This window comes from Garra rufa, chromosome 5 (genome assembly GCF_049309525.1).
Source record: "Garra rufa chromosome 5, GarRuf1.0, whole genome shotgun sequence".
Taxonomy (NCBI): Eukaryota; Metazoa; Chordata; class Actinopteri; order Cypriniformes; family Cyprinidae; genus Garra; species Garra rufa.
Window position 1 is genome coordinate 29,664,627 of NC_133365.1, and position 25,572 is coordinate 29,690,198.

Here is a 25,572-nt window from a genome sequence, read left to right on the forward strand (position 1 = left end):
AGTCACCACTAATAAGCTACTAAATATATTGTAGCAGCCTACAATTTTGTCCAGCTGCTTTGCAATGATTTGTATCATGAAAAGCTCTATACAAATAAACTTGAATTGAACTGAATTGAAGAGCTAGACACAGAAGGGGCAGACCAAACATGAAACGGGAGACTGGTCCACAAACTTGGGGCCACAACCACAAAAGTTTGATGAATGACCTCAGCTGTCTCGATGGGGAGTAGGAGTCAAAAGTTTGCTGAAATATTGAGGCTCAAACCCAACCAAGGCCTTAAGGGAGTTACGTAATCAGATTACTTTTTTCAAGTAACTAGTAAAGTAACACATTACACTCTTAAAAATAAAGGTGCTTCAAAAGGTTCTTCAAGCGAGGCCATAGAAAAAACTTTTTTGGTTCCACAAAGAACCATTCAGTCAAAGGTTCTTTAAAGAATCACTTCTTGCTTACCTTTTTATATTCTGAAGAACCTTATTTGCCACAAAGAACCTTTTGTGAAACAGAAAGGTTCTTCAGATGATGAAGGTTCTTTATGGAACCATTTAGACAAAAAGGTTCTTCTATGGCATTGTGAAGCACCTTTATTTTTAAGAGTGTACTTAATTTAATTTACAAGAACATATCTAAGTTACTTTTTCAAATAAGTAACGGCAGCTCTCCTGTCCCCATGTTGAAAGAAATCGGAAGTACACATGCGTTGCTGATGTTACTGTACTTCTAGACTAAACGTGAACATGAATCAATTCATGTCACTCGCAAAAAAACAACAGATTCATTATTCATCAAAATATAAACCTGCAAACGTAAACCTGCATTAAGTAAATATGCTAAATAACACAAGTATCCTTTATGTATTTAACCCCATTTTATTAGCCAATGTCTGCTGCTGACTTTTGATGATCCAGTTCAACTATACTAATAAGCAAAACTGACTTTAGATAAACCAACATTTGTGCTTCATTGTTTTTTGATTGCTGAAGAGTGTTAAACATTCTTCTCCTGCATTCTAGTGTACAGAAGTGAATTGACTGTTCCTTCAGCGGGAGGCTTATTCATGTCACTTCTTGGTGTGAAAGGACTTTTACATTTGCTAAAAATAGAATATGTGCTGCAACCTCTGCCTATTTATACTCACGCTGTGATCAGCAGCAGCTGAAGGCAATCATGCCAATGTGCACTGGCTCGATAAGTTTACACTTGAAGAACATTGGTCTCTCTAAGCAAGATCCCAATTTTTGACGTCTCCGTTCCCTCCTTCAGGGAACGAGGGTTACATACGTAACCGAGACGTTCTAGTGGAGGATCAAAATGTCAGGCACTCGTATTCCAACAAACATGACATGTTGAAGCAATATCATTGTCTGTGTTCTTTAGTGGCTGATCTGCTGACAGGACTTTTCAGAAGGTGGTGAAAAATGCACTAAATATGGACAGCTGCATAAAGCTGTGGAAACTGTAACGTAAACAGCTTTACTAATAATAACAGTATCATTACCATGTGTGCAGTTTTATTGCCTGTTGGTTGTAATTTGTGCTCATGTCCCTGTTGAAAAAAACAGCATATGCTAGTTAGGTAGGTTTTGATGCTGGTTTAAGCTGTTTCTTTGCTGGTTTATGATGGTCCTTAGCTGGTTTATGCTGGTGCTTGACTACCTGGTCACATGACCAGCTAAGGACCAGCATAAACCAGCAAAGGACCAGCATAAACCAGTGTCAAAACACACCTATCCAGCATCCCAGCATCAAAACTACCTAACAAGAATATGCTGTTTTTTTGTTAGTTTTTTTTTTTACCAAGGGTTTGTTCTGCACTAGCTTCTTCTGCCACCCTGGAAGAAGATGAAAATCACCTGAGATAATCAAGGTTTTAAATGTTATTGTCATTGTAGCATGTACAAAGAAATTGAAGTGCCATCCAATCACTCACGATCAACTAAACACACACACAACATACATTGTCATTATTGCCCCGATCTCTTATTGCACATCAAATTGTTTTAGCAGCATTGAGTGTGGTAATTGCTGTAGGATAAAAACAGTTCTTGAATCTATTAGTCCTTGTTTTAATTACTCTGTAGCAATTCAAAGAATGAATGTCCAGGGTGTAAAGGGTCCTTTATAATGTTGGGCTTTTTTTTTTTGAGGCGGCGGGAACTGTGTAATTCTTCCAGAGTGGGAAGAGGGCATTCAACGATCTTCTGAGCAGATTTATTAACCCTCTGAAGTGTTTTCCTCTGTGCTACTGTGCCACTACTGTACCATACACATATAAAATACGCGAGGATGCTCTTAATGGAGCACTGATAAAAGGACACCAGCAGTCTCTGGGTGATGTTGTTCTTCTTGAGCACCCTCAGGAAGTGCAGTCTCTGCTGAGTCTTTTACAGCAGCTCAGAGGTATTCACACCCCACGTGAGATCCTCCTCAATGTGAACTCCCAGAAAGCGGAAGTCTGACACTTCGTCACCACTGGGGTTTAAAAAAAAAAAAAAAAAAACACTGGGGTGAGTGCAACTGGCCGGTAGTCATTGAAACTGTTAATGCGGGGTTTCTTAGGCAGGGGAACTATGATGGAAAACTTCAGGCAGGGTGGTACCGTGGACTGACAGCCCTGGTGAAGACTCCAGCCAGCTGGTCCGCACAGTCCTTTAGCATGTGCCCAGCAATTCCGTCAGGTCCAGAAGTCTTTCTTGGGTTTATGGCCCGCAAAGTATGCCTCGCCTAGTCTGAGTGTGTGTTCCTGGTGCACCCTGTAGCATTGGTCTGGTTTCACACTCACTTGATTCCATTGAACCCAAGGTAAATAATTAGCCCCTACATGCAGGTTTCTTCCTGAACAAGTGTGCTGCACCCTGATGCGCTCCCTGATCCGAATGACGGTTGTTATTCTTCTCTTTATCTCTTTATCTTCTCTCCTATAGCAGCTAATGAAGTCTCACCCATAGACTTTAGACAATCATAGCAGTGGGCATTTACTTGCTCAAAAACAAGATCGAAAATAGCCTATTACTTTAATTGATGTTTTTTAAATGTAAAATCACACAACCATTATAAGTGAACCTCGCAGAACATAAAGTAATGAAAAAATGCAGTTCATGACCCCTTTAATGTTATTAATAAAGTGAATAATAATTCCCAAGGACTAACCATTATTAGTTCCAGTTGTATGCTGTTATTGATTAACGTCTTTTCTTTGGAAACCTTTAGACTTTATCTGTTTCTGAAATTTGAGTAATAGATTAATAGTTACGAACATATTTGGGTGGCGAAGAAATCTTTTTTCCCTAAAAACTAAACCAGATGGTCTGATACTTTAATAAAAGCTCAATGAAACTGTTAAACTGCCCAGGACTGACAGAACAAAGGCACACTGTAGACCTCAGATACACATACAAAGACTTTCATGGCCTCTGCTGGCACCTCTGAACAAGAGTGCCATTCACAGTAACCATGACACTGCCTTCCAGACACCTACAGTATAAAGGAATGATGACTGCTTTTTCAACTCTGCATGACAATTCTGTGGATATAAAATGTAATAGACTTTAAGAGGAAAACAGAACACTACTTATTATACTTTGTACCATACCATATAAACTATTTGCACATCCAAACATTCAAATATCCATTAATTTGTAGGGTTAAAAATCAACTTTTGTTCTCCTGTCCCACACCTAGTGCCTTGCAAAAGCATTCAAACCCCTTCATTATTTTCACATTTTGTTATGTTTCCGCCTTATGTTACTGCTTTAAATAACCTTTTTTAAGTACAACTTTGAAATAAGTACATTGCATAAATATCCATACCATTAATGTGGCACTTAGTTGAAGCACCTTTACAGATTTGGGTATGATGTAACAAGTTTTGCACATCTGTATTTGGCAAATATCTGCCATTCTTCGTCTAACCTCGTCACCTCTCAAGCTCTGCCAGCTTGGATGGGGGCAGACACATTTTCAGGTTTCTTCGGAAATGTTTGATAGGGTTCAACCCCAGGCTGTAGCTGGACCACTCAAGGACACTCACAGTTGTCTATAAGCCACTCTTGCTGTGTGCCTAGGGTCATTGTCCTGTTGGAAGGTGAACATTCTGCCAGTCTGAGGACTAGGTTTTCACTAAAGCTATCACTGTATTTTGCCATGTTGAGGTTTACTTCTACTCTGACATGTCCCTTAGTCCCTGCCACTGAAAAACAGCCCCACAGCATGAGGCTGCTACCTCCATACTTTACTTTTGGGATGGTACTGATGAGCAGTGCCTGGTTTCCTTCAAACATGATGCTTGGAATTAAGATTCATCAGACCACAGAATCTTGTTTCTCACAGTCGAGAGTTCTTCAGGTGCTTTGTTGCAAATTTCAAGTAGGTTTTCATGTGTCTACACTAAGGAGAGGATTGAGTTTGGCCACATCGCCCGGACTGGTGGAGTGTTGCAGTGATGTTTGTTCTCCTGTAAGTTTCTCTTATCTGCAGGGCTTGGTTTTTGCTCTGATGGATTTTAAGCTGTTAGAACTTTAATTGAGAGGTGCGTGCCTTTCGAAATCATATTAATTCAGTTGAATTTGCCACAGGTTAACTTCACTGAAAGTGTAGTAACAGCTACAAGCAACATGAATGCTCCTGAGCTAAATTTTAAGCATCCCAGAATGAATACGTATGCAATGGAATAATTTAAGTTTTTTACTTCTAATAAATTTGCAAAGTTGTTACAAACCTGTTTTGTGCTTCATCATCATGGTGTATGGCATGTAGATTGATGTGTGAAAAGTTATTTAAAGCAGTTTAACATAAGGTTGCAACTTAACAAAATGTGTAAAAAAAAGAACACTTTCGCAAGGCACTCTATATTCCTCAAAGTCCATTTGGATTTCCTGAGAACATAGAGGCACTGATAGCGATGAGAGCCTATAGGGTCTCAACTCTAGCTGAGCTCCATGATTATATGTGGAGATAGGAGAAACCTACAGGTGGTCAAACATCACTTCAGCTAAATACTGAGTTAAGGGTATGAATACTTCTGCAATGTAATTATTTCAGATTTTTAATTTTTACAAAATGTACAAAGTTGTGACAATTCATTTTTTTTAAAGCAGTTTAACATTAGGTAGCAACATAAAATGTGAAAAAAAAGGGGGATATGAATACTTTCGCAAGACACTGTAAGCTCAGACCAGTGAGGCTTGGTGAAGTTTGGGGAAAAAATTCCATTGAAGAACAAAAATGAAATGCATTTGAGAAGTTGTTATTCCCTGTGTAAGCAAAGTCATAGGTTTCAGTTCAATACAATAACATAAATCCTCTCCAGGTTAAAATGACAGGAACACAAAATGAGGGTTTATTTAAAAAGAAGAGACTTGTTGATGAGAAATTCAGATAAATCAGTTTATATGCAGTTGTATAAAAATGTGGCTAGACTGAAATTATACTCCAAGACCACTTGAGCATTAAATTGAGCAACTGTTTTCAATTATGATGTTTATGAACATCACATCTCTAACACCATTGCGAAATTTCACAAAAAAGTGATCAGCATATTTATGGTTCTTTAATGTTCACCATGAGTTATCTGAATGAAAAGGCTAAATTAAACCATACTCACAAAGTTTGTAATGCTCCGTGGCTATCCAAGTCTTCATAAAAAAGCATTTTCTAAAAGCCATCCAACATTTCCAGTAAATCCATTAAATCTGAAAGCTGTCAAGTTGTTTCTTGGCAAGATTTTTCTACTAGCACTTTTTATTTTTTAAATCTATGTGAAATGCATTAACATTTCCTCCTTAATTTTGTTTTTACCTTAAACCTATAGTTATTCTTAGATCACCTTACATACAAGATTAAAATCATTACTAACAAGTGCAAATGAAAGACTACCTGTATCAAGCATGTCTTTAAGCTTGCATTTGAATAAATTAAAACTGAACACAAAGTCTTCATAAGAAAACTTTACTGTATAAACAATTAACGCACCCAATACATAGCCAATTTTAATGTACATAAAAAAAGAAAACACACTAAAAAGAAACAGTGATTTACCACACATTCAGTGCTCATGCAACATGGTTCAACACAGACATGAACAGTAAAGGTCTTTGGGAAGCTCTGATGAGTCTCTGAGGTTTTGAACGAAGTATTACACAACCTGCTACAATGTTTAAAACTTGCCAGTTCTCAGGCCTAAACATAACTGTGTTCAAACAAACACGGCCCTTTAAAATAGTCTCACTAATTTAAAGCCTAAAGACAGCAACAGTAATGAGATCATTTTAAATGCACAAATATGAGGTATGCTGTTCTTTATTAGGAACACCTACATACATTAGTGGAAAAACTTTATATCCTTCTAGTTACTGTCTTATTCAGATATGCATGAATGAAAACAAGTAACCTACATTCCTGACAACAAATAATGAGTTGCATCTGGAGGTAATAGAAAGATATACTGCACATCATCGTCTTATATAACAATTTTTAACACTGGGAAAAAAAAGCCTGTGTACTTTGTAATAGAATTTCAGTTAAGGGGAAATCGAAACCATTTATGAAACATTCCAAGTGTGACTAGCAACCAGCTAACAATGTCAAGTAGAATCAACATTTCACGAGGGAGAAAGAGCCCACAGACATGCTGCTTTCTAAAGGTCAGTGGTGAGGCTGCAAAAAAAGACTCATTTCAGCAGTCTCTCAAATGTACAGAAATGTGACAATGACTGGAGAGTTTATGCGATAAAGGCACAAAACGCCTGGAGGTTTAAAATGGGGAATCATGTTAAAGAATTCTGTACATCGCTTAGGATGAAAACTTTCTAAACCTCTGCACACAATTGATAAATATGTTACACTATTTTCAGATAACCTTACTATTTTGCGGATTTACGCAACCATCTTACTTTAAATTGTTACCTCTTGAAAGATTTTCTCAGTGTTTAATTCTGTCTACTTAATAAAAGAATCCCTGAGGTATAAAAGCCTTCAAGACGAGATGTCTGTTAAGCACATAACCCAATTCCTCAGTGTAAAAAAAAAAAATGGAATGTCTCTAATTTTATAAACTCAGTATCTCTTAAACATGCTCAAATCTCTATGTGCATTCCACTGGGTTCACATTCAAAATCACATTCCTACACTCTGTTCTATTTAAAGGTATAATACTCTGGTTAACCACCACTGGCTTGTATTCAACTCACCAGGGTATTGACGCAGGTATAGCGTTTCGGTCCCACTGATACAGCACCATGTTACTTTACTAAAGTGGTTTCAGCTGCACTGATTGTACCAATGCAATCTAAGGACTGGCCGTAAGTCTCTTTCATTACCTGTCAAATTATCCTCAGTGCTACGCTACTTCTCTCGTCATTCCAAGTCTAGTATGCCCTCTGAGAGGGCATCTATAGCTTTGGAGGCAGCTGAGGAGGAGCTTCCTGGTCCAGAGTCCATGAACATGTGAGGGATCTCACTTCCAAAGTAAATCTTACTATTAGCTGCTATTGCCTTAAATTTCATCAGCTGGAGATATTCAGGGGTCAGCTTCAGCTGTGAGAAGAGAAGAGAAGAGAAGAGAAGAGAAGAGAAGAGAAGAGAAGAGAAGAGAAGAGAAGAGAAGAGAAGAGAAGAGAAGAGAAGAGAAGAGAAGAGAAGAGAAGAGAAGAGAAGAGAAGAGAAGAGAAGAGAAGAGAAGAGAAGAGTTAAAAACATTCATTAAACAATGAGCACAATAATGATGGGGTGCAACTTTAGGAGTTTACCTTATTGGCCTCAGCTGCTCTCTGTGCGGTGTAGAACTCTGCATCTGCTTTTGCTTTCTGCCTAGCAAGGAAAGCACCGTCTAAAAATCAGAGAGACAAAAGAGAAAGCAAAATGAACCCAACAGAAACCACAGGAGGTGGGATGAGGGATTGTCAATAGCATTTAAATTCATCCTAAGCATCCCATTTCAGATTATGATTATGAATATATTCAGGCGGTTTGCCTAAACCTCAGCGTTTCTCCCTCAACAATCTGTCATTCTAATTATAATTAAATTCTGGAAATGTTTGTTCATCTACATTTTAATTCAATTTGAATGGTGTAGTTACTGAGAAAAGGGAGTAGTATTCAGCTAGTCATATGATCTGATAAATGGAATAGTGCTGCATTTACGCAGTGTCATAATTACTGCGGTGACTACTGCAATCCAGCATTTTCTACTTTGAGATGTTCACATCCTCAAATTTGGAATTATGAGCATCTCCTGCCAAAATTAACATAATTTGAGTAATCAACAGACAAAATGACAATATAACACAAAACAACTAACAGCTGTTATGCAAATGCCTTATTAATAAACATATGTGACCCTGGACGACAACCAGTCATAAGGGTCAATTTTTTCTGAAAGCTGAATAAATAAGCTTTCCATTGATGGCTTGTTGGGATAGCACAGTAATTGGCCGAGATACAACTATTTGAAAAGCTGGAATTTAAAGTTGTCCAAATGAAGTTCTTAGCAATGCATATTACTAATCAAAAATTAAGTTTTGATATATTTATGGTAGGAAATTTACAAAATATCTTCATGGAACATGATCTTTACTTAACATCCTTACGATTTTTGTCATAAAAGAAAAATCAATAATTTTGACCCATATAACATACTGTTAGCTATTGCTACAAATATTGTCACATTTAGTGTTTTTTTTTTAGCTGGACATTAGAGTCAATCAATGAGAATTATTTATTTATTTAGGGTACTGTATATTACGCTGCTACCACACAGATTTAATATAAACATGCGATTTCTTTCCCAGCTGTTTACCTTCAAAGACTTAACTGACTGTTTTTGTAACTTGTGTGTTTTTAACATAAACTTATGTGTATTTAACAGTTTAAACTAATATGGCTTTTTCCTCCGGTTTCACAGACAGGGCTTAAGCCTAGTCCTAGACTAAAATGTAAGTCTGAGCTGTTTCAGCCCAAAGAAACTTGCACTGATTGATCTTAAAATATATCAGTGCCTTTGTTTAGTCTCAAGATGCACACCAGTAATGTTTTTTTTTTTTCTGAGCACATTTATAAAAATAACTTAAATGTCCTAATTGAACTATGGCCTAGTCTTGGCTTAGTCTAAGCCCTGTCTGTGAAACCAGGCCATTGTGTTTTCCCCCCATTTATTTTGCCAATTTTTTCACCATAGCATAAATTAAATATTTGCTTTTTACAGTTTTGTTTTGCTTTTTAAAGAAAAAAATTAATTAAAAAGCAACAATTTAAAAATATTTATTCGTTTTAACATTCTAGTAGACATTACGGCCTACTCACAAAGCACAATTTAACTTAAAATTAATAAATTAGTAAAATAACATTCTTTGGCCATTTGTAAGTCCCCCTTCTTGAATCAGGCATGGGTTTTAATGTACAAATATAATGCAGCCTTGCTGAGCAAAAGAGAATGTTATAATAAATGTATTAATAAAGCTGTTTTTTTGTGTTACTTTTTTATTTGTATTTTACAGAACAGCTAAATTACAATACTAACATTGTATGACTGTTGACTTATATTTTGGCGGAAACCTGCAAGAAGACCTCAGTACTACTTTTTGCTGACAGGAGCTGATTTATGAACGATTCTCATCATTTCAGCGCAGATTTTCCTCACGCTTTGGACAAGCTTGTACAGCACTGTCAGAATAAATAAAATTAATGCGTGTATTAGACAACATAACGTTCTGTAGTTTATTTACTAATGGTTTAAGGCTATTTCACGATTTCAGTAATCATACAGTAACCAGCAACAACCACCCCTTTCTCTTCTCATGGAAGACACGCGATGCGATACTAAACAGTTTTGTGCTGTCGGTGCTTGTAAGGGTTTTTCTGAGACAGTTTTAAATGCTTCCACACTGCCGACATATTTGCTGCATGCCTCTATTTGATTGCATGCCTCTATTTGATTGTGTCAGTGAGTACGTTTACATGGACAACAATATTCCGATTTTAACGCGATTAAGTCAATACTCTGATTAAGAAGCAACCATGTAAACTGATATTTTTGATTAATTTAATCCGACTAAAGTCATAATCTGAGTAAACACAAATCGAATTAAGACAGGTGGAGTATTCCTATTTTAGTCGCATTATGGAAGACATGTACACACCTTAATCAGACTATTCCCCTTGTGTAGGACTTTTCGCCACATTTTGTGACAGGATACACACTAATGCTGCGTTCCAGGCAGGTTTTTGAGCTCGTAAATCACGTGTCCAAACCACGACTTAGGACTTTGTAGCGTTCCAGGCAAGTCACGCCAAGCATTTATTATTTTTATAGTATTAATAATTTGATTGCAACGTTATATTGTCCTAAACTCTATTTTTCCACCGTGTGCCACTAAAAACCGCACCCCTAGAGGCTTTATTGTTGTTTCTCGGGCTATGTCACGTCAGAACTCGGAACTGGGAGTACGTCGTCGATCTAGTACGAGTTCACGTATGGGAATTCACGGGTTTGAGTGCCGTTCCAGTGCACTTTCACGGGTAGAAGTTTGGAAAAACACGGGTAACGGGTTGTCTGGAACGCGGCATAACGCTCTCAGTTGGTCGCGCTTTGGTTTCATTTTTATTTATTTATTTTTTGCTACAACATGGGCTTAATCAATGCTCATTGCTGATAAATAGCCTAGTTTGTTATCATAATTTTTAGTTTTATGGAAACGTTTTTAACATTCAACCCCCTTTTTCATTAGTATTATTTGTAAGTATTTTGCCTATTTTAATTTTGTGAACGGGATTTCTGCTATTGGAATGTCTTAGGATGCTTTTTACTTTTACTTTCGAATTCATGATCTTGGTTTTGCTTGCATAGGCTACACCTATCAATTTTAAGATTAAAACAAATTCTTAAAAGATGGATTTGTTATTTTTAATTAAACAGCATAACAAAAATAAATTAAAACTAGCTTATATAGCATTTATTAACAAAAACTAATAAGACTCCATCACATGCTGTTATATGCCGACTAAACAATTTATTACAGGGCGCGCAAACACTGAGCAATCAAAATAATTAATAAAAAAAATTAATAAAAGAAAGCCTCCAAAGTGTAATGTGAGGTAAACGGCAAAGATAACAGGGTTTTCAAAATGAAAACAAACAAAAAAAGTAAAACTAAACTGGCTTTCGGTGACTGTGCTTGCGTGTGTTTTTTTTTTTTTCTCCTAAAAACTGACTGGCTCTGAAACGCTCGCTGTATGGATCAGACGCTTTGGAGCAGCACAGCACGCTCGCACAAATGCGACCACGGCAAATTTTAACTCACACATTCTAAAAAATGTTGCATATGTCCAGAGCCACTTCAAGCTTTTGTAAAATTAAAACCCAAACATCCAAAAGTCTATAACGAAGATGAACTGATAGCGTCGCGTGTGGACGTAATGATGTGTGTCATTAATCGATCTATGCACTATAACATGTAAAACGGGAACATGAAAGGAATATTCTAAAAGCAACTCATGTAAACAGCTTAATCATATTATTGTCTTATTCAGAATAAGGTCATTAATTAGATTACTGGTGTCCATGTAAACGTAGTCATTGTTCGGTATAATTTATTCAGCCTTTTCGCTTATTCGAAATATGCTATTTTCGGCCGAATAATTTTGGTTGCCTCTGCTTCTACTCGAAATTATCAAAAAAATTATCTGTGGGTTATTTTGAACTGAAACAACACAAACACATTTTGGGGACACCTGAGACTTATATTACATATTGTAAAAAGGGGCATAATAGGTCATCTTTAAGATAATAACAATAGTCATTTATAGGAATTAGTAGACAGATTATTACAAAACTGCTACATGTTACAGCCGAAGGTGCTGCATTTTGAGTGTTCTCAGTATCATAACATGTCATGTCATCTCATGAGGCAACCAGTTCCATGTAAAATAAAACCGCTTTTCTCAGCCAAAGGAAATGACTGTGTAATCTAAGTGCATGATTTTTTAATGTATTCAAAGTACTCTTATTTCATTACAGCCTTCAACCTGGGAGGAAAATGATTGAGAAATGACTTTGTTAGACTCTTGCCAGATTTGTCATTACTTTTAACAAGCAGCAAAAACTCAAGTTGAGAGTTACGGAAAAACATCAGGCCAAAACAGCAGATATCCAAGTGTGAGACAGTACAATAAACTTTTATATAAAAGCACCAGAGCATGAACCGATAGAAAGGTCCTTGCATCTGCCTCTTCACTGAGAAAAGATTCTATTCTCTGTTTAGATTCACATTTGTTCAGAAATACTCAGACTGTGCATAATTTCTTAACTAATTTTTACATTATAACATAACTCTGTGGATTTTAGTATGCGTAATTCAGCCTGTTGGCTCAGAAAGACTCTACTTTCCGGTATTACTGCAAGAAGGTAAATAAATCCAGCCTTGAAAAAACACTATAAAAAATGTCCTGTAGAACATTATGAAAACTGTTGAATGTTTTTGGAGAAACAGTCCATTCCTCCCCACTGAGCTTCTTCAAGATTTTGGAACAATATTATGTACATGACACATATATGTTACATAATGCATATTGCATCTTTCAATCAGCACACTGGTTTGTTTTTTGTAGATGTCCTGTACTAAAGATAATGACCTGTTTTGCAAACACATGACATCCATTTGTCTTTGGCATACATTCATTTACTCTCTCTGTAGTTTTGGCTCTTGCTTGTAGTTTCATTTTCACATTAAAGAGACAAACTCCTAGACTACTGGTGAAAGTTTTGAATAATGCTCTTTAAAAAATGATCTGCATGCTGGTTTGGTAGATAGATGTTTCTAATTATTTGAATAATGACTGACATGAATGTGAACTTCACAGCATGATTTGACACATTATCTGAAAACCTGGCCTGTATTGCAAAACAAACAAAAAAAAATATCTTTGCCAAATGACCATCTTAAGACATGTTTAAAACTGAAGAAAAATGTGACTCTGGACCACAAAACCAGTCATAAGGGTCAATTGTTTTAAATAAAAATGTATACATCATCTAAAAGCTGAATAAATAAGCTTTCCATTGATGTATGGTTTGTTAGAATAGGACAATATTTGGCCAAGAGACAACTATTTGAAAATCTGAAATCTGAGGGTCCAAAATAAAATCTAAATAAGTTGTTCAAATGAAGATCTTAGCAATGCATATTACATCAAAAATTAAGTTTTGATATATTTACGGTAGACAATGTACAAAAATATCTTCATGGAACACGATCTTTACTCAATATTCTAATGATATTTGGAACAGATAGAAAGTTTAAAAGAACAGAATTCATTTCATGCAGATTAACCAATTTAATTGCGGAATAAAAATCTACTTACCCCAAACTTTTGAATGGCAGTGTATTTTGTTTTTGTATGTTATATTTTATTTATGAACCAGGTATATAATGCGACGAGGTAATTTCTGAATTTGTGTCTTTTTATGACTGTTTTGATGTTTAGTTTATATTTTGACAAGATCAGGGCCCAGATGCCCCAATGTATTCATTCTGCTACACTGCAGTCTAGAACCTTGGAAAAAAAACCCATGAAAACACATTCACCTACCTTCAATTTCTGAGATCTTTTTCTCTGTTTCTTTTTCCATAACTTTCTGTCCAAATTTTATTTCGGCCACTTGAGCCACTTTCTCTGCCTCTGCACACATAAAAAAAACACAGCAAAATTCTTTTACTTTTATATAACTATTACTTCATCAAAATCCAACCCACAAAAATAATCTGCCCAGACTAAATGGAAAAAAAAACATCTTTGTTCACCGATGACAGCCTTTTTTCTCTCCGTCTCTGCTTCCTTCTCTACCACCTTCTGAGTCTGAGCCGCAATAAGTAACTTCGTTCTCTCACTCTCCCTAAAAAAGAGAGACACACATGCAAGACTAATAATTAATATTACAAGAAAAAGAACTCCTTTGTCACAGAGACAATATATATTATATATATATATATATATATATATATATATATATATATATATATATAGTTTACATACACCTTGCAGAATGCATGTTATTTTGAACTTCTGTAATAGTTGCATACCCTCAATGTAAAATCATTGAAATCAAATACACTTAATCAAATACACAAAATCAAAAAAACTTTTCTGAAGACCAGCAGGCAGTTGAAATGTTCAGGACAAACAAGGACCTAATTAACAACTATCACAAAAAAAAAAAAAACAGCTGTGGATTATTCAGGTAAGAACACAGTTTTAAGAATTAAGCGTATGCAAACTTTTGAACAGGGTAATTTTTTTATAAATTCAACTATTATTTTCTTTTGTGGAATATATGCAAACATCTTTTATGTAAAATATCTTATTCAGGTCAGCATTCAATAAAAAAAATAACATGCATTTTGTATAATCCTGCAAGGTGTATGTAAACTTTTGACCTATACACACACACACACATATATATATATATATATATATATATATATATATAAATATAAATATAAACACACACACACACACACACACACACACACACACACACACACACACACACACACTTATTTCCAGGTCATTAACATTTATTACATGCAACATGCAAGAAGTTCTCATGAACTCACATTAGTTCATAGTTCCTGCGAATGCTTTCGGGAATGTTTGGTTTGGTGACACGAACCGCCTGCTCAGGGAGGCAGAGGAACAGAAGATAAATAAAAAAAGAGGAGAGAGTAAGAGAAACAAATTGAAGACAGACAGACACTTTTGTTAAAACAAAAATCTAGTAGGAACTTTGACTTTAAAAAGACAAAACAATCTTCTCACAAGACGACCCTATTACACTTTTTTTTTTTAGCTGGAAGGGCCTTGGGAAAGAGTTAAACACTAACAGCAGGAAGCATGAACACATAAAACCAACTTAAGCATTGGTCTCAGAGGAGCGGATATGGTCAGATACTCCTTGTGTGAATCACAGCCCAATGTGCACAATGTGAATGACACATTTCCCACAAAACCTCCCTTACAGAATTCAGGCTAGAAGGAAGCATAAATCAGGTTACTAATGATCTCAATGTTGCCTTAATGAGCTTATGACTTGCATATTTTCAGTGCTACCAAATGCGAAATAATGACAATGGAAATAATGCTTGCACAACGGATTATCAGGAAGGCTGATTTCAAGGGTCTTTCCTTGAGTTTGTGAAAACTTGGTCCAGCACCAAAGGGATTTGGTGAAGGAAATCTGAATCTTGCCAGACCAAAGCTAAATAAAGAAAACAAAACACATGCACAAATACACTTATATGCAGTATCTTATCGTAGGACTAACAAAATGTGGAACCAGATAAAGTCTTACAGGTTTTGGTAATGAGTTATGAAAGCTCAATATTGTTATCCTTCATGAATTTGAGAATGAATTGTTAGCGCATAACCCGTGCAGACAGGGGCGTCACAAAAGGGGGGAAAAGGGGGACAGAGTGCACAGGGACCAGAGGTTAAGAGGGGCCCAGAACCCGAAACCCCTGTGATTTTGCAATCGTGAATCCCCCCCACCCCTCCTTTGCCCCATAGCAAAGTCAGTACGATGGGCCCAGAATTCCTAGCGATCCCATTACATGCAGAAAAAAAAAAATCACTAAAAAAAGCCCTGAATACTAGAAGGAATACAACTTAACGGAATGGAATGGAAAACAGACCGAACTGCCAAACAAATCTAAGATGAATCCCACCTGAATGATGATTCCAGGTGCGAGGCTGGTGAGATCCTCCTGCAGCGTGAGTTTTAGATTCTCGTCTATTTGATCTAAGAAACAACAGGCTACTTAAAGAAGGACAGGTGTAAACACAGTTTATACCACTAACTTTATATATTTTTTTTAATCACACACAACAACTGTAATTAAAAAGCTTATACCACTAAAATGTCACATCTCCACATTACCACTAGAGGGCTGTAACACATTTATTATTAAAGAGATAGTGTACCCAAAAATGAAAATTCTGTGATTCTTTCCTCAACCTCATGTCGTTCCAAACCCATAAGACCTTTATCCATCTTCAAAACACAAACTGAGATTTTTGATGAAATCCGAGAGCTTTGGTACAGCAATGTCACTACCACATTGAAGGCACAGAAAGGTGCTAATTTTATGAAGCTATGAGAATACTTTTTGCTTTTGCACCTTTTTTGCAAACAGAGGAATGCACACGTACGCGACGTAGTACTCTCATAAATATGCCTTGAAGACTGATACAGAAGAGAAGAAAAGCCGTTATTTTTGTTTTCTTTGCACACAAAAAGTTTTCTCGTAGCTTCATAAAATTGAAGGTTGAACCACATGGATGTGTCCTTACTACATTTCTGGGACCTGAATGTGAAAAATGAAAAATTATAAATGAAGGTCTTATTGGTTTGGAACAACATCAGGGTGAGTAATCTTTTGGGTGAATTATCCTTTTAACGACTCTTACACCAAGTGCATAATGGATGAAATCTAATGCTATTTTGTTCTCAGTATATACAATATTCTCAAAATATACAGTTGAGGTCAATAGTTTACATACATCTTGCTGAATTATTTTACCAAATAAGAAATGCATGTTATTTTTTATTTAGTACTGACCTGAATAAGATATTTCACATAAAATAGGTTTACATATAGTCCAAAAGAGAAAAAATAGGTGTTACCTGAACGAAAAATAAGTGTTGTTACCTGAATGATCCACAACTGTTTTTTTTTTTTTGTTTGTTTAGTGATAGTTGTTCATGAGTCCCTTGTTTGTCCTGAACAGTTAAACTGTCTGCTGTTCTTCAGCAAAATCCTTCAGCTCCCACAAATTCTTTGGTTTTCAGCATTTTTGTGTATTTGAACCTTTTCCAACAATGACTGTATTATTTTGAGATCCATCTTAATACACAGAGGACAACTGAGGGATATGCAACTGTTACAGAAAGTTTAAATCAGAGATGCTCAAATCCGGGTTGTGAAATCCACTTTCCTGCAGAGTTTAGCTTTAACCTAATCAAACACACCTGAGCATGCTAATCAATGTCTTCAGAATCATTAGAAAATCACAGGTGAGTGAGTTTGATCAGGGTTGAAGCTAAACTCTGCAACGCATTGGTCCTCAAGGGCAAGATTTGAGGACACAATGCATTAAGAGCCGGGGGGTGAATACTTTCTGAATTTGAAGATCAGTGTAAATTTAACTTATTGTGCCTTCTGTAACTTCTAAAGGTCAGTACAATATGAAACAAAAAAAAAGACATTTAGGCAAAATAAGAAAATCTTAATTCTGTTCAAAAGTTTACACCCGGCTCTTAATGCATTGTTTTTTCCTTCAGGAGCCTCAGTGAGAATTTGAACCTTCTGTAATAGCTGCATATGAGTCCCTCAGTTGTCTTGAGTGTGAAAAGATGGATCTCAAAGTCATACAGTCATTGTTGGAAAGTGTTTAAATACACAAAAATGCTGAAAAATCAAATTTGTGGGACCTGAAGGATTTTTCTGTAGAACAGTGAGCAGTTTAACTGTTCAGGACAAAACAGGGACAGTATTAAGAGTTAAGCATATGTAAATTTTTGAACTGGGTCATTTTTCTAAATAAAAAAAAAAACACAGCATGCATCTCTCTTATTTTAGTCAAATAATTAAGATTTTGCAGATTATGCAAGGTGTATGTAAACTTTTGACCTCAATTGTATGTTTTACAAAATAAAATTCCTAAATCTTCCTAGTTAATTATTTTGCAAATTCATTGTGTCTTCACAATTTAGCAGGGAAAAATATGCATAAAATTATTTAAATAAAAAAAATAATAATAAATGCATTCACAGAAATGCACTTTAAATGGCAGTCTATGCAAAGCAGTTGCTGTCAGCTACAAGAAAAAGACACTTGCATTGAAGTAAAAGTTTTAAAGCAGCAGAATTTTACCGAGCTTACTTGTATCAAATCATTTAACATGGCAACAATCTCTATATGGCTGATAAGGACATTAAAGCACATCACTTACCGAATAGACCTATGTAGACCTCCTGAAGTGAGTGCACACTACAGAACTGATTCAGCTCATGGTGAACCTTGTTGAAAATCAGAGCTTTGTCATAGTCGGCAGTGAAGTTTCTCACAATGCCATAAACTGCAGCAGAGCAGAAAATGGCATTAAGATAGAGATGAACAGGGCACATAACATAAATGACAGTCATAGTCTGGGTCGTCACTTAAATTCATGGGGAGCGGGATAAAACTTTTATTGGTGAGTAGGCTATGCCAAAGAGGCTTTTAGTGGACCGTCGCACGTTAAGGGGGTTAAGGGAAATGTTCCCAGTTCCGCTCCTAACAGCAGCCTTTTAATGTTTCTACATTATAAATGACAAAAAAGTAATTTTACCTGCTGAGGGAACAAGGTAGTTCACAACCTCAATGCGATCAAAGTAGATCATTACACCTCCACTGCAAAGCAAAAGAACATGTTGATATATACGTGAATGAGTGTGAAAATCTATTCCAGAAAGCACAAACAATAAATGAAATCTCATACAGGGTCTCCCTAAAAACAGCTTGTGTTAGAGATTTTTATTTTTGTTTTAATTTTTGTTCATAAATCACTGCATGGTATGGCACCATTGTACCTGGTAAATCTTATTAAGAAATATGAACCAAAACGGTCCTTGAGGTCAGCTGACCAGCTGGTTTTAATGACTCCAAGAACAAAGCGGAAAAGTGGAGATCGAGCTTTTGCAGCGATTGCTCCAAAACTCTGGAATGATCTACCACTTTCTATCAGATTGGAACGTACTTTTATTGTTTTTAAACATAAGCTTAAAGAATACCTGCTAGCTCGAGCATTTAATGGGGTATAGTAGTTACATTTGTAGGTTTATCAAACTGAGGTGTTTATTTTATTTCATTGTTATTCTATGTGGTGTTAATGATGTATGTTTATGATTATTTGTGTTTGTACAGCACTTTGTTCAATGACAAATTGTGTAAAAGTGCTTAATAAATAAAGTAAAGAAAGAAGAAAGAAAGAAAGAAGATGATCTGTAATACAAGACTAACAATTTGTTCTATGAGCAGAATGTATGAATCTATCATGGACTATGGACTTTTGCCAGTTTTATTTTTATAGAACAGTAGAGGGATAAGAGGAAATGATAAGGAAAGGAGAAGGACATAAATTATGTTCTAACACAAACTTTTAACTTTCAGTCTAGGAGTCTCCTGAGCTGCTGACCTGCTTTCTGTACAGGCTTTAAACATTACAAAATGACATAGATATGATGTTAGCTAGACTGAATTGCAGGTAAGAGTTCACCAAACTTTGGTATGCATCAATAGAGGAAACCAAATACCTACGCTATTGCTGCTCTCACTCTTGTTTTGCATGCATATGAATGGAACACAAAGTCTATTGCAAATGCACCTTATAGAAGATCCGATGAACAAGCTATTTACCTCACCTTGTGCCGCATGGAACATTCTTTACTTCATCTGTTTGTAGAGTTGTCTTTATGAAAAGAGAGAGGATGCAATAAGAAAAAAAAGAAAACTATTATGTTAAAGGGTTAGTTCACCCAAAAATGAAAATTCTGTCATTAATTACTCACCCTCATGGCATTTCAAACCTGTAAGACCTTTGTTCATCTTCGAAACACAAATTAGGATATTTTTGATGAAATATGAGAGCTTTATGACCCTGCATAGACAGCAATACAATTACCACGTTCAAGGACCAGAAAGGTAGTAAGGACAGTAGTCCATGTGACAACAGTTTAACAATTTCTTCTCTTCTGTGTCAAACGGTGCATGTTCACAAGAGTGCCACAACACATGCATTTGGTGCTGCTGAAGTAGTAGTATGTTCACTTCTGACGTAGAACCCGTATACACTGCGCTTTGTTTGCAAGCATGCATTATGGTACTGTCGTAAACGCACAGTAGAGACTGATGCGGAAGAGAAGAAATTGTTGAATCAAAAGACATTATTTTAGTTTTCTTTGCACACAAAAAGTATTCTCGTAGTGTCATAAAAATTAAGGTTTAACCACTGATGTCACATGGTCTATTTAGATGATATCATGACTACCTTCCTGCCCTCAAACGTGGTAAATACATTGCTCTCTATGCAGGGTCAGAAAGCACTCGGATTTCATCAAAAATATCCTCATTTGTGTTCTAAAGATGAATGAAGATCATACGGGTTTGGAACAACATGAGGGTGAGTAAATGTTGACAGAATTGTCATATTTGTGTAAACTATCCCTTTAAACTATACGTATAAGTCTGTCTTTTACCTGCACAGACTTGAATGTAGTAATGAAAGGCAGCATCAGATGAAAGCCAGGGCCGCTGGTGGCGGTCAGCAGAGCTCCACCTCTGACAGGAGAAAAGCACACAGTTATACAATCTACAGTCGTGGCCAAAAGTTTTGAGAATTACATAAATATTGGAAATTGGAAAAGTTGCTGCTTAAGTTTTTATAATAGCAATTTGCATATAGTCCAGAATGTTATGAAGAGTGATCAGATGAATTGCATAGTCCTTCTTTGCCATGAAAATTAACTTAATCCCGAAAAAAAAAACTTTCCACTGCATTGTTAAGAAGGCTTCAGGGCGTCCAAGAAAGTCCAGCAAGCGCCAGGATCGTCTCCTAAAGAGGATTCAGCTGCAGGATCGGAGTGCCACCAGTGCAGAACTTGCTCAGGAATGGCAGCAGGCAGGTGTGAGCGCATCTGCATGCACAGTGAGGCCAAGACTTTTGGAAGATGGCCTGGTGTCAAGAAGGGCAGCAAAGAAGTCACTTCTCTCCAAAAAAAACATCAGGGACAGATCGATCTTCTGCAAAAAGTATGGCGAATGGACTGCTGAGGACTGGGGCAAAGTCATATTCTCCGATGAAGCCTCTTTCCAATTGTTTGGGGCATCTGGAAAAAGGCTTGTCCGGAGAAGAAAAGGTGAGCGCTACCATCAGTCCTGTGTCATGCCAACAGTAAAGCATCCTGAGACTATTCATGTGTGGGGTTGCTTCTCATCCAAGGGAGTGGTCTTACTCACATTTTTGCCCCAAAACACAGCCATGAATAAAGAATGGTACCAAAACACCCTCCAACAGCAACTTCTTCCAACAATCAAACAACAGTTTGGTGAAGAACAATGCATTTTCCAGCACGATGGAGCACCGTGCCATAAGGCAAAAGTGATAACTAAGTGGCTCGGGGACCAAAACGTTTAAATTTTGGGTCCATGGCCTGGAAACTCCCCAGATCTTAATCCCATTGAGAACTTGTGGTCAATCCTCAAGAGGCGGGTGGACAAACAAAAACCCACTAATTCTGACAAACTCCAAGAAGTGATTATGAAAGAATGGGTTGCTATCAGTCAGGATTTGGCCCAGAAGTTGATTGAGAGCATGCCCAGTCGAATTGCAGAGGTCCTGAAAAAGAAGGGCCAACACTGCAAATACTGACTCTTTGCATAAATGTCATGTAATTGTCGATAAAAGCCTTTGAAACGTATGAAGTGCTTGTAATTATATTTCAGTACATCACAGAAACAACTGAAACAAAGATCTAAAAGCAGTTGAGCAGCCAACTTTGTGAAAACTAATATTTTTGTCATTCTCAAAACTTTTGGCCATGACTGTAAAGTACAAAGTAAAAAAAAAAAAAGAGATATGCACTGCAGCATTTGCTTGGCTCTGGCAGTGTATTGGAAAATCTTGAGCAACTGACCTGTAGTAAACACCCACATGTCCTTCTTCAATCTTATGAAGAGCAGAAAACACTGCGGCCCCTCCTATGGCGAGGATCACAGAGGCGACTGCTCCAACTGTCATTCTGAACACAAAAGAAATACGAAAACGTATGTAAAAGCATGTTAACATATTAAAGAGTACTCAAGATGTCGATGAGTTTGTTTCTTCATCTGAACTCTTTTGGAGAAATTTAGCATGACATAACTCAACAATGGATCCTCCTATTCAGTGAATGGGTGCCGTCAGAATGAGAGTCCAAAACAAAAATTAATCCACACCACTTCAGTCCATCAGTTCACGTTATGTGAAGAAAAAAGATGCATGTTTGTAATAGACAATTCACCTTTAATACATTTTAACTTCAAACTGTAGCTTTCAGCTAATATACGAGTTCTCTTTCCATGATATCACTTTCTCCGGATAAAAAGATGTCTCGAGGTTCTTCACTTCACAAAGTGTTCATGGACTGAAGTCATGTGGATTATAGTTAAGTTTTTATCAGCTGTTTAGACCAGGGGTTCCCAAAAGGCCCGCCCCCACATTTGGACCTCTGAACAATGCCAGAGACATATTTTGAAAATGTAATTTTAAATATGTTTTACTTATATCATGTCGGTATTTGATAATAAAGGTTGGCTTTCAAACTAAAATTTCCCTTAGTTATTAACATAGCCTAATTATTTGTTAAATTCACCAACAGAATGGTACATTCAACATAATGTGTCATCGCAATCGAAGAGGTGATGCAAGAGGCGGCTAGAAAATACAGAGTGATGACAAAATGACTCGACAGCATTTGAGGAATTTGACGTGTGATTCAAAAAACACAGTGGACCAACACCAACAGATGACATTACACCCCAAATGATCACAGACTGTGGAAACGTAACACTGGACTTCAGTGTTTTTGATTTCCAAATAAAATACAAAACTTGCTTTCATCTGAAAAGAGGACTTTGGACCACTGGGCAACAGTCCTTTTATTCTTTTCCTTAGCCCAGGTATGATGCCTCTGATGTTGTCTGTGGTTCAGGAGTGGCTTAACAAGAGGAATACGACAACTCTAGCCAAATTCCTTGATATGTCTGTGTGTGGTGGCTCTTGATGCCTTGACCCCAGCCTCAATCCATTCCTTGTGAAGTTCACCCGAATTCTTGAATCGATTTTGCTTGACAAGCCTCTCAAGGCTGCGGTTCTCTCGGTTGGTGTTTTTCTTCTACACTTTTCCCTTCCACTCAACTTTCTGTTAATATGCTTGGATACAGCACTCTGTGAACAGCCAGCTTCTTTGGCAATGAATGTTTGAGGCTTACCCTCTTGTGAAGGGTGTCAATGATTGTCTTCTGGACAACTGTCAGATCAGCAGTCTTCGCCATTATTGTGTAGCCTAGTGAACCAAACTGAGAAACCATTTTGACAGCTTGACGGAAACCTTTGCAGGTGTTTTGAGTTGACTAGCTGATTGGAATGTCACCATATTCTAATTTGTTGAGATGGCGAATTGGTGTTTTTTTGTTAAATGTGAGCCAAATCATCAAAATTAAAAGAACCAAAGACTTAAACTACTTCAGTCTGTGGGCATTACATTTATTTAATACACAAATTTCACAATTTGAGTTGAATTATTGAAATAAATTAACTTTTCCATGACATTCTACTTTGAGATGCACCTGTATATCTTTTGAAGAAAAAAAATATATCATTTGTCTGTGTGGTGCATAACAAAATAATATTCTAGCATTAAAAGGTATAAAAAATACAGGTAAAATCATAATAAAATAATAATAATAATAATAATAATAGTAGTCAGTCCGGCCCATGGAATTTTCTTTATAAACCGACCCGGCCCCCCATTAAAGAAATGAAAATTATGTGGCCCTCTCAGAAAAAAGTTTGGGGACCCCTGGTTTAGACTCTCATTCTGACGGCACCCATTCTCTGCTGAGGATCCATTGGTAAGAAAGTAATGTAATGCAAATTTTTTGGGTGAACTAACCCTTACATGTCCATGCATTCAATAGTAACCAACAACTTTAACATAAAATAACTTATCTAATTTATTGTTTGTTTATTTTCCGTTTACACAATAGGCATGCAACCTCAAGTGGGAAACATGTTGTGTTCTAATCTTAGCAGTTAGACAACAGACATAATCCAACAAAAAACATTAAAATGTATGCCAAAACAACTTAATAACAATTATTAAAAATTCCTAATACATGTAATGTCTTACTGTAGCTTGCTGAACTGATCAAAACAACCTAAAGTGGTTTACTGGTCTTAGCTGGTTTTCCAGCCTGGTCAATATCTATTGTACATCAGTGATTAGAACGACTATTTTTAGTATTATGCGTGTTTGTGTGTGTGTGTGTGTGTGTGTGTGTGTGTGTGTGTGTGTGTGTGTGTTTTACGGTTAACAGCTAAACAACATTATTGGTCTAAAATTCCGGGTAAAGTACAGTCATTAGAGTTCATGACAGATTGAGACAGCATGTGGAACACTGACATTGATGTGACTTTGTTGCTAAGAGGATTGAGAAAACCAAGCAAAGACCAGCATGCAACTGTCCATTTTATTGACTGTATATTATTTGAGTACATCATAAACGAAAACCTTAGTTTAGATAACCCGCACTATAGGGAGCAAACCCCGTGTTTTAAAGCGAAAACAACAAACAGGAACTCTGAATTTAGCCACTATTGTTCGTTAAATGCACGACATAAGTGGCCTGAAGTTGCCGTCGGTTGTGGGCTTTTTCTTCGAGTGAGACAAGCTAATCGACACAGTTGTATAAATTAGTTACTGTTGAGTGAAAATTACAAATATTCTCCTAGCGACAAGATGCAGTGTAACCAACAGAAAACACGACTAGCTAGCTTTATAAGATGTGTATACAGAGGAAATACATTAGATAGCCTGTCAAAGCGAGATTACAACAAGGAAAAATTACTTTGTAGGTGAATGCAAACTAAAAGATATGTTACCTAAGTACGTACTGTTACTCCTTCGTGATGGCCGGTAGAGACACCTGCGATCGATGAGGAAAATACAGCGACGTGTTTTTGCGTCTGACGTCACTACGGTGTAACCCACTTTTCCGCTGTTGTTCGAGCAGCACACCATTAGATGGGGACAAATATCTTTCTATAAAAACAGAACTGGCGATGCGGGGAGGGATTGATTTATTTGTCTCAGTTTTTTAATTATGAACTTTTGTAGTATTTATCATTACAAAAGTCGTTATTTTGAATTAGATTTTCCTTACAAAATGTTCACTTTTATTTATGCTGTGTGCTTTTTATTTTAGGAGTAATATTGTGATTATAATAGACTGCTTTTTGTTTGAATATATTTTAAAATGTAATTTATTTCTGTGATCAAAGATAAATTTTTAGCATCATTAGCCTACTCCAGTCTTCAGTGTCACATGATCCTTCAGAAATCATTGTAATATGCTGATTTGTTGTTCAAGAAACATGTTTTATTATTATTATCATCAATATTTAACATTTTTTAATGATTTTTTATGAACTTTCGATTCATCAAAGAAACCTAAAAAATAATTCATTATGCTTTCAACATAATAATAATAATAATAATAATAATAATAATAATAATAATAAATGTTTTTTTAGCAGCAAATGAGAATATTAGAATGATTTCTGAAGAATCATGTGACACTGAAGACTGGAGTAATGATGCTGAAAATGTAGCGTTGTTAGTTTTATTATTTTTAGTACTTTAGCTTAAATGCTTTTATTATTTACATTTTTATTGTTTCATATAATATTTATATATTTTGGCTTTATTTTAGTTATTTAAT

The 25,572-nt window shown here is 36.3% G+C and overlaps 1 protein-coding gene across 2 annotated transcripts; it reads right to left on the reverse strand.

Moving 5' to 3' along the window:
* Positions 1-5,934: 5,934 nt before the first annotated feature.
* Positions 5,935-24,812, reverse strand: erlin2 (ER lipid raft associated 2). Of its 2 annotated transcripts, none has more exons than XM_073839879.1 (12): positions 24,734-24,812; positions 21,726-21,830; positions 20,289-20,370; positions 19,455-19,501; positions 18,383-18,444; positions 18,005-18,130; positions 15,718-15,791; positions 14,611-14,669; positions 13,798-13,889; positions 13,586-13,675; positions 7,750-7,829; positions 5,935-7,537 (listed from the first exon to the last, which is right to left on the reverse strand). In XM_073839879.1, the coding sequence occupies exons 2-12, from the start codon at positions 21,827-21,829 to the stop codon at positions 7,358-7,360; spliced, it is 996 nt and encodes a 331-aa protein (XP_073695980.1). In that variant the 5' UTR covers position 21,830; positions 24,734-24,812; the 3' UTR covers positions 5,935-7,357. The 2 variants fall into 2 exon arrangements, with proteins under 2 accessions (XP_073695980.1, XP_073695981.1); XM_073839880.1 differs by having other exon boundaries at positions 24,746-24,774.
* Positions 24,813-25,572: the final 760 nt, after the last annotated feature.